Genomic DNA, 13,234 nt, shown 5'->3' with positions numbered 1-13,234 from the left:
TCAATGCTGAGCTGTGCTATGTTGGGCTGTTGTGCTTCTGCCTCAGCACATTTTTCAAACCGCTTTGGCAACAATTAAATATGGCTCTTTAGCTTCTGAATAAGAACTATTGGCCCAAAAGTTTTGAATTTAGAGAAGCCATCATTGTGCACATGCGACGCAACTGTTAACTATCAATTTTGAAGCTTTAAATAAATGAATTGAAGAAACTGTATTTTACAAATTCTAGACAAATTGAAAGGAATGTACAGTTATCATGCTTTATACAGATATGTCTCTTTCGGGTTTGGGATAGACTTTATACAGGAGATATGCTTTATTTCAGGGGATATTGGGTTGGTTGATGTGGGGGGGAGGGGGGGGGTGATCCAGGGTCAGAGTCAATAACCTTGTGAAAAAGAGACTTTTATTAAAGTTTAAAAATTCAAATTTGGAGTTGATTAAAACTTGGTATTGCTCATCATGATGGGTGTGTCAGATAATAATAGTTACCATTAAGCAATTCCATTTAACTTTAGTTTATCAAGTATTCTGTGCCTGACGTCACTTCTTGTGATGTGTTTGAAGGAGTGGCAGAGAGGAGGGAAAGGGGAGGGGCTGGCGTGGGGTCTGAGTGGCCTGGAGGGCAAACACCTGCTGGACATGGTCACCCAGCTGGGCGCCTTCTGCTACAGGGTCGGTCAGCTGGGGGTTCTCAGGTAAGTCACTTGTGAATTTTAAGCCTGTCGTTAACTGGGTGAAGTATTCTTCGCGAAGTTGGCCGCTCAAAGCTTTAGCACTGAGTTTTTGGTAAAAAGACTTTGCGTAGTCTTCGGGAAGTCGACTTAGGGCTCAAATAAGGATGGGCTTTACTGTTTGATTGTGTTCAGAAGTAGAGATGCTTACAAAGGAGAGGGCAGAAATGTGTTTATATGGTACTGACGTTTATGGCAGTAACGAGTAATTAGGCGTAATTTGTATTATGAGCTAGAGTTTGCAGTATGAAGTGCGCCTACTCTTGTACTTTTACCCATATTCGTTGGCTGGAGAAGAAGAGGTGTTTGTTCATTTAGAAACAACCTGGTTTGGCTTGTTTTTTTTATCATGTTTCTTCAGCGCATACTGATCATGTTACTCATTATTTATTTTAACACAATAATTATAATAATTGCTTAACAATGGATATAACTGAGATATCTAGATGTGGGGTGTTGCAGCCTGTTTGACCTGAAGTACGTCATGCTGCACCATGGCCAGAACCTGTCGCACAAGTGGAAATCCCTCATCACCAATGGAGGAAACAGTAAGGAATGTTTATGATTTTAAGTAGCTTTTCTATGGATGCTGATGCATCTTGTAGTTAATTGGACGTTGAGTGCCTATTTACGCATTTTGTGCCGAATACTTTTGATAGTCACTGTTGGTTTAAATAAAATTAGTTGAAGAAGTTTGCTGTATCATCCACTGCGGGGGTTAATCTGTCAGTGAGCATTCCAAGCTGCAAGCTGGCTACTTCTGGCTCATTAGTTTTTTTCCCTCGCCTTGTCAGTTATTTTAAAAGGGTGATTTGACCTTCATGAGTAAGTCAGTTTTTCATCTCTTTCACTCAACAGTAAAGGGTTCAGGTTGCAGGAGTTTTGTGGCTTCCTGAAGCAAGTCACTGTTGTTTTGTAGGGTAGTCAGTAATTCATTGTCATTGAGAAATTCACTCCTTTGTCATCTTACATGTCTGGTATTTGTGAACTCTATAGTAATAAAGTGGAGATCACTGTCTTGGTTTAGGGACTTTGTCTGACTTTGTGAATAACATTGTTATTTACAGAACTTGCACCAGATGATCCAATGTCAGTGTTCATGCCACCGGCAGAGCCGCGTCTTCTGTTCGTGGTGTCTGATGGATGTCTCTCTTCTCCCCCTGTCCAGGTCAGTGCTTGGTGCTCTTCATTACACTGCATTGCCTGCAGTGTTAAATATGTTAATTCCAGGGACAATACCTAAGATTCTGCATAGCGAATAATGCTACCGTGCAGGACTGCTTTCACTTTGCAGAAAGCAAGTGTTTTCAAAGCTTAATTAAATGTTGTAAAATGAAAGAGCTCTCTTAATGAGGGATGGGTTGGTTAACTTCCACTTAGTTACCTACCTTGTTTGTGTACATGATACTGGTTACGAGGCAGATGGCGCTATGTGCTACATTTTTTTCGAGCACCAAAGAGAAGCAGCACCCTGAAGCTCATTAACTTACTTTGATTTAATTAATTACCATACTTGTGGTGCTTTTTTTTTTAATGAAATCGTGTCGTGTGCCTCTAGATTAAGGTACAATGGATTCCTAAGATTCTTCAGATTCATCAGAAACTCCCCCCGAACGGTCAGATCAATAGTATCCATTTATGTGTAAGAAGATAATTATGTGTTACAATCAGTATTGTTTGTTTCTTCTTCTGCACTTTGAATGCATGTTTCAACACTTCAGACACTGAAATATTTCAGCTGTTTTTGGAGGGAGATGCTGTAACTCCTATGAAATTGACTTGAACCAAATTTTGTGCAACAGTAGAACATGCATTATTTGTGGCATTTTGTAGTATTACTCAGTATGATTTGCATCATCAGGTGTTGGAACCAAGTGAGCTGAGTACTCAGCTGGACGCAGCAGCAAAGTCGTACCTTTCTCACACAGTCAGGCTGGACACGGAGAAGAGAAAGGTATTTTGGTATTTCATATGTTACGTGGATTTCCATTGGTCAATTGGGCAAAACTGAGCTCAGTGCAAAAGTGATATCGACGACATTTCCGTCGATATCAGTTTTGATATCGACGACCTCTTTTTTGCTTCCCCACTTCAAAAACAAAAACACCTAAATTTATAAACAAACAAATATATATGAAAATGTAATGATCCCAGAATTTAGTTGAACAAGTGACTAAAGACTTTTTGAAAGAAAAGATATTTTGAAATACTGAAAAGTACAAGAAAAGAGTGAACAAAAAGAAATAATAATCAGAGGGAGGGATATGGAACAGCCAAAACTGAGACAAATACTTTTGTAATTTCTTTACAGTAAATACAAAATGTCCAGAAAATTAGCAATATATCTAACATTGACTGACTGTGTGATGATATCTTCTGCTATTGGTCTGTTTCGACAGTGATATCAAAATCTCGACCTCCGGTCTCGATTTTGATATCACTGTCTCAACAGACCATAGCAGAAGATATCATCACACAGTCCGTCAATATTGGGTAATGTCTGTTTATGTGTGTGTACAATTGTTTGGAAGTTACCTGACTGGTCCCACATACATAACCCTGATAGTGTCTGTGGTACAGTGGAACCCCCCTTTTAAGATCTCCATAAATCTGAGAAAATCAGGTCTTAAAAAGGAGGGAGTCTTAAAATGGGGGTAAATTTACAAAGACTATGAACAGAAAGTCTGAGAAAAGAGGGTCTCAAAAGAGAGGGAGTCTTAAATTGGGGGGTCTTAAAACAGGGGTTCCACTGTATTGTCTTTTTGGCTCACGTAAGTGTAGCCTATGCGATCGTAACTTTGTCTGTCTGTGCGTGTGTGTGTGTGTGCGTGTGTATGTCTGTGGTAGAAACTTTAACATTTCCGAGTCTATGGATAAAGCTCGCATAAGAAGATTACGTCTCGGTCAAAAGTGTTTGACGTGTGTGATAGAAACTATTTGAAGACATCACATTATGATAACTAAATTTGACACTGGTGATGACATGTATCTGTGGCTGAATTGTAATGATGTTTTCTGGGGAAAAATTATAACTTTGGAACTCAATGTAAGATTTGTGAGTAGCTCCACAGTTTTGCATTCTTTTTGCAAACAAATAAGCTGAATATGTTAGTGACATTCGACAAGGTACACAATACCTTTGATTCGACGCTTGCCTTAGTTGGTCCACTGAGCAGTCAGAAGAGTCTGTTCAATAATTAGTATCAGCCTGTTCTGCCAACAGTGGCTTTCTTTCTTTCCTTCTTTCTTCTGTTCTTTCTTTCTTTTCTTTCTCTCTTCTGTTATTGCTTTCTTTCTTTTTTTTCTTTTTTTCTTTCTTCTGTTATTGCTTTTTTTTCTTTTTTTCTTTCTTTCTTTATTTCCTTCTTTTTTCTGTTCTTTCTTTCTGTCTTTGTTTTCTTTCTTCGTTTCCCTCCTCTCTATCCTTTCTTCCTTCCTTCCTTTTCTTTTCTTCATTTTTTTCTTTCTGTCTCTAATTGTGATTTTCATTTTTAAAAACATTCTGTGTGCTGTATTTTTACGTTATTCATCAGGTTTCACTGCCACTGTTGCTGACAACGCTCAGCCTGGACACGCCGGACAAAAAGCGCGGCAGTGAGACGCACACAATGTTCGACAACCTGCTCAACTTCGTGTCCATCAACGCTGAGGTCAGCCAGGCACAGCTGCTGGACACCATGACCCACAAGGCTGAGGAAAAGGAGAAACCAGCCGAAGGTTAACATCTGCACTTCTTTTTAATGTTAAAAATGTTCTGTTTGAAAACTGTTGCTTAGTTGACGCTGTCTTAACTACAGTAGACCCCCCCCCCTACCCTCCCTTTTTTTAAGACCCCCGAATTTAAGATTGCCCATGTTTTAAAACCTGCTTTTCTAAAATTGTTGATGGTTGTAAAAGGGGGTTCTACTATAAACAAGAGAATATGCATCATAGGAGCTTTGCTGCAAAATTTGTGATCACTTGGATAAGGAAAGAGAAGGGAAACAGAATGGGGCGGAATTAGTTGAATTTAAATACTAATGGAAACTGAAACTCGACAATGTAAACAGAGAAGATGGTTTTCATATTTGTTTCATTTTAGTGTCAAGTCAGTGCTGCTGTGGTTGACACAAAAACTCAAATTGCTACACTCCTTGATGGTCTCCTGGTGACTCTGGAAGAAGGGTATAAAAAAAAAGAATACCAAGGTATTAATACCTAAATTTTTTTCTCCACAGATGCCGCTTCCAAAGGTGCCCCAGAAGTGTCGCTGACACAGTACATCACAGACTTTGCCTACGTCTTTAGGATGGAAAATGTTGCTGTAACAACGATACAGTCAGAGGCACAATCACAAGCAGTACCATCGTCCAAGCCGCCTGCCGGATTTTTCCCTGTTGGAACTTTGCATCGCTCAAAATCGTACACTGCTTCACTGTCTGCATTTCTGCCTCATCACTTCTTGCTGGAGAGCTCAGGAAGTCATGTGGATGTCAGTGTCTCTATGGCCAGACCAGCTTCTTATCAGGTGTGTGTGTGTGTGCGTGCGTGCATGCGTACATGCATATGTGTGTGTGTGTGTATGTGTGTGTGTGTGTGTGTGTGCATGCGTGTGTGTGTGCGTGCATGTGTGCGTGCATGCGTACATGCATATGTGTGTGTGTGTGTGTGTGTGTGTGTGTGTGTGTGTGTGTGTGTGCATGCGTGTGTGTGTGCATGCATGTGTGCGTGCATGCGTACATGTATATGTGTGTGTGGTGTGTGTGTGTGTGTGTGTGTGCATGCGTGTGTGTGCGCGTGCATGTGTGCATGCATGTGTGTGTGTGTGTGTGTGTGTGTGTGTGTGTGTGTGTGTGTGTGTGTGTGTGTGTGTGTTGGCTGTGTGTTTGTGTGTAATCCTTTGTTTTTAAGCGAATTGTTTCTGTCCACCCTTTGACTCTTTCTTGGTATGTGCATATGTTGCTTTCATGCATAGATATTGTCGGTGTGTGTGACTATATAAAATCAGATGTAGGTTCAGCCTTTAGCAGTGTAGTGTTCTATGATGTGGTACAGAGTGTAGCGGAGTGTAGCTACACAGGAGGTGCAATGTGTTATATACCACTTAACATTGCAAGTTGACTGAGTCATTTGATATTCACCTCTCGTGTGAATAGTCATTTAACATTTGAAAAAAAGCTAACAAAATAAAAGCTAAGCCTCAGGTGCATGCTTTGTGATTTTGACATGGTCATGTTATGAGTCAGTGGGCAGAAAACATTAACAATCATGAGGTGTATCCATATGGAAAGGATAAAACCAAAAAGAAGAATTTAATGAGCCATGTCGCATAAAATTCATTGTTAATTGTCTTCAGTTGGTAACGTACATGTACTTCAGTTATGCCAGTATCAGGGATACTCCCGGGTGATGCTCTACCATTGCATAGACAGTAAATTTAGCAGAGCATTTTAATCATTAATATTCATTTACGCAGCTGACTCCAGTGACACTGGACTATGTCCGAGAGACATCAGGCCTGGTGGCCACTCTGCTGACCCTGCTCTGTTCCGACGAACTGGACGACCTTGAGACACAGTTCACCGACGATCACTTTCAGACCAGTAGCCTGCCACGCTCTCGTGCCTCCTCCGACATTTCCCTCGTAGATATCCGCAGCTACCGTTACCACCGCCTGGTGGACGACTTCCCCATCCTGCAGCGCCACCTATTGACCTACATCATCCCCCTGGCAGGGGCAGACAACCTCGAGATCTCCCACAGCGCCGAGCCCATTTTGAAGTTTGTGACCAACGTGATTGACGAGGATGTGAAGGTGTGTCTGTTCAGCCTGCATGATTCCTTCCAGTTCTTGGAGATGCTGCACATGATGTCGTCTCGCTTGACCGCCAAGCGCCAATGGCAGGCGCTGATTCCAGTCCTTCGCAGCATTCCTGAGGTCGTCGTGGATACCTACCCTCACCTCAAACTTCTCCACGACTTCGTAGTTAGCTGCTGGGGGAGGGAGTTCAGCGCGTTGCTGCCAAAATCCAAACCTCTCAGTCACTCATCAGCGGCAGCAAAGTCTTGGATGGCTAAGATCAACACGCTACACCAGCTGCGGAAATTGTATTGCTCTGACACACAGGCGCGAGTGGTGGTTGCAGTGTGCGACGGACTTCCGGTGGACTGGGGACTGGACTTGTTAGAGCTGTGTCTGTCGCAGTCCATCCAGCCTGGGCTATGTACTGCTGTCAAGGCCAAGCACCACTACCTCAGCGTTTATCACAGGGTACGATATTGTGTCTGTTTCTGGTTACTTACTTTCTGCTTTAACTGACAATCAAAAAAGTCATGGTAATAAGATTTATAGGCTCCTCAAACAAAAAAGACAAAGATAATACAAAAATGGAGACAAAAATATATATTGCTATGAATGGGGGGAAAACTCAGTTGATGCATAAATATCATATTTAACTTTTTTGTGTAGCAGCAGATGAGGATGTCACCCATCAGAAGCTTTGTTTCACTGCATTTTATGTTGCCAGTAAAGCTTGTTGATGTTGATATCATTGAGAACTTTCAATACATTGACGTTTGTCAGTTTACTTTTTGAAACGGCGTCAATAAATCAAAATATAATCCCACAATTTTATGTTCTCAACAGATTACCAGCTGCATCAAGACGCTTCAGATCAAACTGGCCATGCAGCAGTCGGACATTTGTGTCATCACCTCCCCCTCCTCCTCTCTCCCCACCTCCTCCAAGGAGTTGCAGAAAGTTCTGGCACAGTACGAGGACTGGCGCCACGTGGCACAGGTGTCTGGGGATAACCCCAAGGAGGTCATGTCCGTGCTGATCCAGGCTGGGGATTTTGTTGTGGTCAGAGACTGGGCCAAGCTTCATCAGCTGCCGCCTGATTTGATGATGGTGAGTTGCTTTGTGTTACTGAAATGTTGAGAGAAATTCAAGTTTTACACCCTCACAGCAAAGCCATTAGGGGCATGTTCCCGGGTTTTACCCCGACAAGCGTATGCGTGTTTAGGTGGTATCACCCACTGTCTCGTTTTTTGTTTTTTTTCTCTCAGTAAATCAGGATTGGTGACAAAATTTAATGTTTCTATTTGTTGTTGTTTTGTAAGTATTTTTGGTGTGTTTTTTGTTTGTAATTCTTAATGTCCAAAGCACTCATGTTCTGCTTTCTATCACTTTGCTTCATATTTATTGATGAGTTTTGGTCTGCTTTACTTTACTCTGTATGAAAATGTGTGTGTAATGTTGTTTCAGGAAATAGAGGTGTGGTACATGATGTCCTTGCTGAGTGCCAGTGCGTCAGATACGTTGCCAGCATACCAGGTAAGAGAAAATGGGACTGTTGCTGCAGATATCACCATACTAGAAAGATACAAATGCATATGCTGGGACACTGTCACTGAGAGAAAGTATAGAGACACACGCACACACACACAAAACCAAATAAACATGCACATGCCCAGTCACATAGAAAAACAGACACATCAATCAATCAATCAATAGGACGCTTATATCCCGCATATTCCGTGGGTACAGTTCTAGGCACTCTGCAATGATGCCGTGTGAGATGAAATTTTATACGGCCAGTAGATTGCAGCCATTTTGGCGCATATTTACCTTTCACGGCCTATTATTCCAAGTCACACGGGTATAGGTAGACAATTATTAACTGTGCCTAAGCAATTTTGCCAGGAAAGACCCTTTTGTCAATCGTGGGATCTTTAACGTGCACACCCCAATGTAGTGTACACGGGGGGTGTTCGGACACCGAAGAGAGTCTGCACACAAAGTTGACTCAGAGAAATAAATTTCCGCCGAACGTAGGTTTGAACTCACGCTGACAGCGGCCAACTGAATACAAATCCAGCGCGCTACCAACTGAGCTATGTCCCCGCCCCCAAGAGAGACAGGCAGGCTGATGCACACACACACGCCCGCACACACTCCACCGCCTGTAAAAAGATGCACATGCACATGCAATCAGACATGCATGCATGCATAAAGCAAAGCCACACAATATGGTTGCACTAGAGAATAGACAACTACTGCAGGGTCCTCTTTATCATTTTCTCCAGGCATTGGAAGACCTGCGGAAGAGCCGGCCAGGTGAGTGTGTGGAGGTGTGCCAGTCCTTGCTGAAGAGACTGGAAGACCAGCACAAGGTCAAGTTCCTCACTGGCTACATGCTGCGGCACCTGACCGCCAACCTGCCGGAGGATGACCTGGAAGATCTGAGGCTGATGAAGATTGGTGCAAAGGTGAGTGGTTTCTTTTTAACGATTTGTGATTTGTTTGGTTTTGTCTTGAATTAAATTTTCCAATAACTTAACCTTTCTTGGGTTTTGTAATGTTTTGCTGCTATTGTAATGTTTTGTAATGTTTTGCTGCTATTGTAATGTTTTGTAATGTTTTGCTGCTATTGTAATGTTTTGTAATGTTTTGTAATGTTTTGCTGCTATTGTAATGTTTTGTAATGTTTTGCTGCTATTGTAATGTTTTGTAATGTTTTGCTGCTATTGTAATGTTTTGTAATGTTTTGCTGCTATTGTAGGAGCATATTCTCTGTTAGTATAACGTCTGTCAAATGTAACTATTCCACTGTTTTATAGAAGCTTGGCCTTCAGCCTTTACCTTCTGTGTTGTCTTTTGTCTTAGATTCTCACAAACATTCTCACAAATTAATCCATTAATTATTGTTTTAGCAGTCCTTCTTTCCTTCAATATGTGAGTTACACACATGGCGCCATTTCTGTACTGCTTCATGCCTTTTGTTCATAAAACGGTATCGTCAGCTTGTGTGGTCTACTGTATGGCTTTCTCTGTCAGACTGGGATAGACTTATTGGATTTCTCCATTTGTGCAGGCTTTGCTGTGCATTCCCAAGTCCATGAGAGGAGAATACTTCCACCTTGTCTCATGCCCTCACCTCATTCTGGAACAACTGCTCATGAACATGAAGGTGAGGCATAGTTTTGGCTTCCATTTGATGAGCAGTGATATACTATGTCATTGCCATCATTACAATCAATACATGTACAATGAAGCTTATTTTGAAATCATTATCAAGAAGGGGGGTTTACAGATGTAACAAATGTCACCTCAGTTATGTTTGTGTCATTTTTGTGTGGATGATTATGGATGCAGACAGAATCCTTGTGGGACGCATTTTTTGTGTGGGGGTGTGTGAGTGGGTGGGGGAGATGGAATGTCAGGATATGGGTGGGGGGGGGTGGGGTGATGTGTATGTGTTCATCTGTTGTAAGCTGGGGATGTGATGTGTATGTTTTGCACTGTTGTAAGTTGTTTAAAGCTGAAATTGAAACTTTACATTAAGAAGATCCAAAGTCATTTAAAGCTAACCTCTAGGCCATGTGAGATTAAGATTCTAAAGGTTTGCATCCAAAGAATTCAAAGCTTTTGAGAGGGAAGTTTCTGATTCCCAATAACGACTTAAACATGTTGATGCTTACATTCTAGTTCATTTCAGTAGAACTACCATTTTTAAGACTCTCCTATTGAAGACACCCTTCCTTTTAAGACCCTGTTTTCTCAAATCTTCTCTTCATATTTTGTGTAAATGTACCCTCGATCATTTGAAGACTCCCTCCTTTTTAAGACTCAATTTTCTCAGATGTTTGGAGGTCCTAAAAGGGGGGGTTACCCTGTCACAGTAACTGCATTTTGTGCATGATGTGATGATTGGCAGGGTGAGCTGGCAGGTCAGGTGTTTGAGAAGATCCGTGACGACTTCAAGGAGATCAAGGAAAGCAAGCTGCGAGTGGCTCAGGACCAGTTCAACTTGCTGCTCACAAGCTACGCTCGTAAGGCCCTGGAGGTCACCGTGGTACAGGCACACGACGGCCACTCCAGTAACTTGGGTCAGTTGGCTAAAACAAGTTTTTTCAAGAATTTAGAATAACAATGTTCTCTGCATTGATGAATAGTTTCTGTAGATTTTGGAATGTTCACAGGTATTTTGTATTGAACCTTTTCAAAGTGTCTTGTTTCGGTCAAATTCTAGGCGTGCTGACAATCTGATGTGCTGAATATATCCACCCTGATGAATACATTATTATGATCTTGCCCTTTACACAAAAAGTCGTACTCCAACTTTTGTAGAAAATGATTTGGGCTTTTTTGATTTTACAGCTGAAACAAACAGAAAGTACATAAAACAAGATTGTGAAAATGACAGAAAAGGAAACAGGTCATAAAGCTTGACTGGTCACAGAATATTTGAGAACTGTATGTTACGTTCACTTGTCTGGTAACTGGCAAAATGAGGACGTCTTTTAGAAGAGATTTGAGAAAGTGTGACGGTGATGTATGCGCATCACCTAGACAGTAGGACAATGACCAGTAACTGAAGCAGAGTCACCGTGTTTATTCCAGCTCAGGCTGTAGACTCTATTCTATAGATTTCAATTTCAATTTGTTTTGCAGGCTCACCCAGACCCAACAGTGCAGATTCTGAATCCAGCAAAGAGGAAGTAAGGACAACTCCCTCCCAGCGTCTTGCTGCTGACGTCATGAAGGTCCGCAAGCGCAACATGGATAACTCAGGTAGGCTGAACTTGGTGAATAGTTGATTTAGTTTGAATGTGTGTCCGATTGCTTAGAGAGAGGCTTATGTGTGATTGTGTGTGTGTAATGTTTATGATTGTCATAAGTTTATTGAGAAACAGACACTCAGAGGCAGAGAGAGGCCAAAGAGAGAGAGAGAGTGCACATGTGTGTGTGTGCCTCTGTGTGAAGGGGGGGGGGGGGGTACATGTGCACATTGGGGTATGTCTGTTTTATAAAACTGTCTGGGTCTGGGTTTTTGTTTACTTGTGTGTCTATGTGTACGGATGTCCATTTACCTGTTGTACCAGGAGTTTCTTATTTTCAAACTCTTTATCATTTCTCCACAGCATCACCATCAAAAACAGACACAACCCCATCCTCCTCCCTACGCCGCAGCAGCATCCTTTCAACAACACCAGCAGCAACCACTACCAGCAACAACAGAGGGGGTTCTGCAAAATTCATCATGCCGCCCGCACCTCCCCCTCCAGACCAGTGGGTGCCGGACTCGCGGGCACCTCTCTGCATGGTCTGCAAGCTGGAGAGATTTAGCATGGTGAGTGGGGGAAATATTGGACGTGGATAAGTTGTTAAGTCATTTTTGGTTTGAACGATTTATTCAACAAAAATGTTGAAAGTACAATGCCGCATACATTTTCATTTTTGGTTTCTGTGTCAATTTACATCAATTTTTAACAGCTTACGGTAGGTGGATTTGTGGTGAAAGTACGATCAGTAACTGGCATCGATTTGTAACAGCTACTCAAAATGCTTGGAAACCCAGCAAGTTAGCGTACTACTAATTAGTTCTTATTTTTTGAGAGAGGTGCTTTTTGTGCTTGCATTTTAGTGGGTTTTTTAAATCCTTTTTACTTATTTATTTTTGTAATATACAGCACATGCTGAGAGCTGCATGTAAACAACTGCTTCTCTTACACATTTTCATGTATACCTTGTGTACTCAAGATTTGACTGGGTTATATTTTTTATGCTTTGTTCTTCTAATCAGCTTGATTTATTTCTCTTTCCTCCCCCAGTTTAATCGTCGTCACCATTGTCGTCGATGTGGGCGAGTGGTGTGTGCTGCGTGTTCCACCAAGAGAAGCCCAGTGAAGGGCGTGCCTGCCCGTACCTGTGACGAGTGCTACGAGCAGATCTTTGGTACCAGGTCAGTGTCAGAGAGATTATTAGAGTGCTACGAGCAGATCTTTGGTACCAGGTCAGTGTCAGAGAGATTATTAGAGTGCTACGAGCAGATCTTTGGTACCAGGTCAGTGTCAGAGAGATGATGATAGGGTTAGAAACAAAAGGAGAGATCAAAGAGTCTCCCACGGCTGTTCCTAGGTTGTGTTTTAGTGTGAGTTAAAAATAGCCCAGCAGAGAGAATAGTTACCAACAGCATAGCACTGAGAGAGCTACTAGCTGCTGTGTTATCTCTGCTGTGGGGAAAGGATGGGTGCTAAAAATAGCCTGCAGCTAAAGTAGCAGAAAGGAAGCCCTGTGATCAGCCGTGCTCCTTCTTCTTCTTCTGCGTTCCCAGCCATGTTAAAACTTCAATCTGGTCTGTAGGCCGAAGTATGCAGTCTGCCGCAGCAACGTTACCGGCCCCCAGAGTAAAGAGTCTGAAGAAAAGGATTGTATAGGAGGCTGTAGGAAGATTCAAAGAACAAAGTCAGAACAGAAATGCAAGCAAAATAGGAAAAGAATGAAAGTAGCAAAAACAACATACGTTTGACCGGAGTATTAAAAAACAAAAACCCAAAGTTAAAAAACAAAGGATTACTGTACTCACCGATACAAAGACGACACAAGACGATTACGAATTTTCGCCTCTGGAAGCTTCATCAGGAAAAGAACACAAAAGACAACAAAAAGCAGACGCAACACGGAACGAACAGGGTTTGAAAAAAAATGGAGTGGAAACACGCAAAAAGGGGAAGGA

General features: G+C 42.0%; 1 protein-coding gene across 1 annotated transcript in view; it reads left to right on the top strand.

Annotated features, from left to right (window-relative positions):
* LOC138953131 (uncharacterized) overlaps positions 1 to 13,234 on the top strand; it is a 43,140-nt gene that overhangs the window by 13,921 nt on the left and 15,985 nt on the right. Inside the window, exons 16-30 of the mRNA XM_070324922.1 lie at positions 568 to 698; positions 1,197 to 1,282; positions 1,802 to 1,902; positions 2,596 to 2,688; positions 4,268 to 4,451; positions 4,952 to 5,241; positions 6,190 to 6,984; positions 7,360 to 7,623; positions 7,981 to 8,049; positions 8,802 to 8,984; positions 9,590 to 9,685; positions 10,433 to 10,604; positions 11,170 to 11,289; positions 11,640 to 11,848; positions 12,330 to 12,460. Of these exons, the coding sequence (XP_070181023.1) occupies positions 568 to 698; positions 1,197 to 1,282; positions 1,802 to 1,902; positions 2,596 to 2,688; positions 4,268 to 4,451; positions 4,952 to 5,241; positions 6,190 to 6,984; positions 7,360 to 7,623; positions 7,981 to 8,049; positions 8,802 to 8,984; positions 9,590 to 9,685; positions 10,433 to 10,604; positions 11,170 to 11,289; positions 11,640 to 11,848; positions 12,330 to 12,460 (2,924 nt within the window). The remainder of the gene's footprint in view (positions 1 to 567; positions 699 to 1,196; positions 1,283 to 1,801; positions 1,903 to 2,595; positions 2,689 to 4,267; positions 4,452 to 4,951; positions 5,242 to 6,189; positions 6,985 to 7,359; positions 7,624 to 7,980; positions 8,050 to 8,801; positions 8,985 to 9,589; positions 9,686 to 10,432; positions 10,605 to 11,169; positions 11,290 to 11,639; positions 11,849 to 12,329; positions 12,461 to 13,234) is intronic.

Source organism: Littorina saxatilis, linkage group LG17 (genome assembly GCF_037325665.1).
Source record: "Littorina saxatilis isolate snail1 linkage group LG17, US_GU_Lsax_2.0, whole genome shotgun sequence".
Taxonomy (NCBI): domain Eukaryota; kingdom Metazoa; phylum Mollusca; class Gastropoda; order Littorinimorpha; family Littorinidae; genus Littorina; species Littorina saxatilis.
Note: the sequence above shows the minus strand (reverse complement) of the source record. Positions and strands in the feature narration are given on the sequence as shown.